The sequence below is a fragment of the Orycteropus afer genome, unplaced genomic scaffold (genome assembly GCF_000298275.1).
Source record: "Orycteropus afer afer isolate SDZICR_OR568_19922 unplaced genomic scaffold, OryAfe1.0 scaffold01558, whole genome shotgun sequence".
NCBI lineage: Eukaryota > Metazoa > Chordata > Mammalia > Tubulidentata > Orycteropodidae > Orycteropus > Orycteropus afer.
In genome coordinates this window covers 1-2,539 of record NW_006923145.1, presented here as the reverse complement: position 1 = coordinate 2,539, position 2,539 = coordinate 1, and the positions used below count along the sequence as shown (strand labels likewise).

General features: G+C 38.9%; 1 protein-coding gene and 1 pseudogene across 1 annotated transcript; both read right to left on the bottom strand.

Moving 5' to 3' along the window:
- The window catches only part of LOC122152082, a 38,016-nt pseudogene extending 37,219 nt beyond the window's left edge, over positions 1-797 (bottom strand).
- An 89-nt stretch (positions 798-886) lies between these two features.
- On the bottom strand, positions 887-1,873 carry LOC122152083 (olfactory receptor 4F6-like). The gene is given in 2 exon segments (XM_042783486.1): positions 887-1,683; positions 1,686-1,873. Coding segments are annotated over 2 exon segments (933 nt in total). The 5' UTR covers positions 1,822-1,873.
- Positions 1,874-2,539: the final 666 nt, after the last annotated feature.

The window sequence follows — 2,539 nt, the reverse complement described above, 5'->3', positions numbered from 1 at the left end:
CACACCTCAGGAAAACTCTCATTACATTAGATCAGTGCTCTTACCTGAGTAAGGGTATTGCATCCCACCCTAATTTTCTTATAACTGATTGGCTGGTCACATAAGATCACATTATGAGGGATAATGATATTACATAAGTGCTAAATTACATCATTACACAATTGTCAAATCACCGAGAATCGTGGCCAAGCCAAGTTGACACATATTTTGGGGGGCACGATTCAATTCATGATATAACCCTCCAATGTTAGCTCCATTTATCTTTTTTTATTACACTGTTACACATACACAATAACATGGTAGACAATTAAACGAGGAGAGGACCTTGGGTAAACCACGTGAAGAGTGTTTCCAAACAGTGACCAAAATGAAGAAATAAGAAATGATCAGTATAAAGAAGGAACCCACAGAGGTGAGTCTACTGTTGGCTGTCACCATGAATTCTAGTCTCCTGGTCTCTGTGCAAGCAAGTTTAGTGAGCTGAGACAGGCCACAATAAAATCTGTCCTATACATTAGGGCTACAGAAAGGCAAGTCTACAACAAACGCCAGTTGGGTCATTAAGTGGATGAAGGCAAGAATCCAAGCAGTAATCAAAATCAAAATATACATTTGTGGGCTTCTGGTGGTCAGTTAGTGGAGGAGCTTACATATGGCCAAGTATCTGTCAAAGGCCATAGGTATGAGAGGCACCATTTACGTGCCTCCAATAGCATGAATACAGAAGATTGGGATGACACAGCCTCATAGGAGATTGCTTTTTTTTTTCTGAAAAGGTCATATATCATTTTGGGTAGTGCCAACTACCAGATCAAGAAAGGCTTATTTAGTGCCTATTCATCTGAAATTCTAGTATACTTTGCCTTTTTCTCCCTTCTCAATCTATTTAAGAGATTTTACAGTAATTCACAAACTGAGTGCATAGCCTCTTCATTGCTACCTTCATGTCTTTGTTCCTGAAAGTGTAGATGACTGGATTAAGAAAAGGAGTGATTATTGCATCAAAGATGGCAAGGAATTTATCCATCTGTGATGTGGGAAATGGCCACATATAGAAAAATATCAATGGCCCAAAGAACAAAACTACCACTATGATATGAGCTGACAGAGTAGAGAGGGCCTCGGATATAGCACCTGAAGATTTTTTCTGTACAGTCACCAAAATAAAGATGTAAGAGATAATCAGAATTAAAAAAGAGGCCACAGAGATAAATCCACTATTGGCAGTAACCATGAATCCCAAAGTGTAAGTCTCTATGCAAGCAAGTTTGATAAATTGAGGAAGGTCACAAAAAAAGCTATCCAATTCATTAGGACCACAGAAAGGCAAGTCTACAACAAAAGCCAACTGAGCCACTGAATGAATTAGGCCAATAATCCAGGAAGCAACCAAAAACAAAATGTACCTTTGTGGCCTCATGATGTTCAGATAATGGAGGGGCTTACATATGGCCACATATCAGTCAAAGGCCATGGCTATGAGTAATACCATTTCCGTGCCCCCAAGTGCATGGATAAAGAAGATCTGAACTACACAGCCTCCAAAAGAGATGGTTTTACACTCTCTGAAAAGGTCATAAATCATCTTGGGAGCTGTAGTTGAGCAAAATATTGGGTCAATGATGGAAAGATTGGCTAGAAGGAAGTACATGGGAGATTGCAAATGGGGATCAGAGGTCACAGCACAATGAGGAGGTTTCCCATCAGGCTTGCCATGTATAACACGGTGGAAAAGAGGAAAAGGAGAAGTTGGATCTCCCAGGAATTGGAAAGTCCCAGGAACACAAACTCAGACACCACAGAATGGTTGGCTCCATCCATTGCCTCTGTTGGCAGTGAGGACTCTCATTGCTACCTGAAAGAGGAAGATAAGGACAAACTCTGATTTAGGAGAAATAGCACTAGCACTGATCTTAATAAATTCACACGCAATTCCGTAGTTGTCAGACAACTAGACAAAGGTTCTTTTCTTTTTCTTTTTCTTTTTGCTCTGTTTTTTGAGACAGTTTCAGTCCCAAAGCAGTCCATATTTCCCTGTTTTACATTCTATTGCTAAAAATATGTTGCACAGAATAAGGAGGATTTCACTTCTTTGGATGAATACTTTTGTTGTATTTTTAAGTGTCATTATTTCATAGTCATACCTTATATATATGGCTGTAAGTGAAAACATTTTTTATACATGATTTTACTACATGAAATACTTAAATGACAGTAGATTTCATATCTTGGGCACCCCTCAATATAACAATGCCATTTCTGGCAAGGACTTTCAAAATTCTTATATGCATCTTTAAGGCCTGAAGATGTAAAATTTTCATATAAGTATATTGGGCAGATATGATGAGCTATTCTGAGGAGACATGAAAGATTGTATTATCCATGGAGGGAAGATAAGCTCCATAGGATGTGACTGAGTCGGAAACACCAACTCAGGGCTCAAGAAGATGTGGAACATTAGTAAATGAGGCCACCAGGATGAGAGTGATGAGTCATAAATCTCAAATAGAGGGGAATAATAAGAGTGGAGATATCTCAG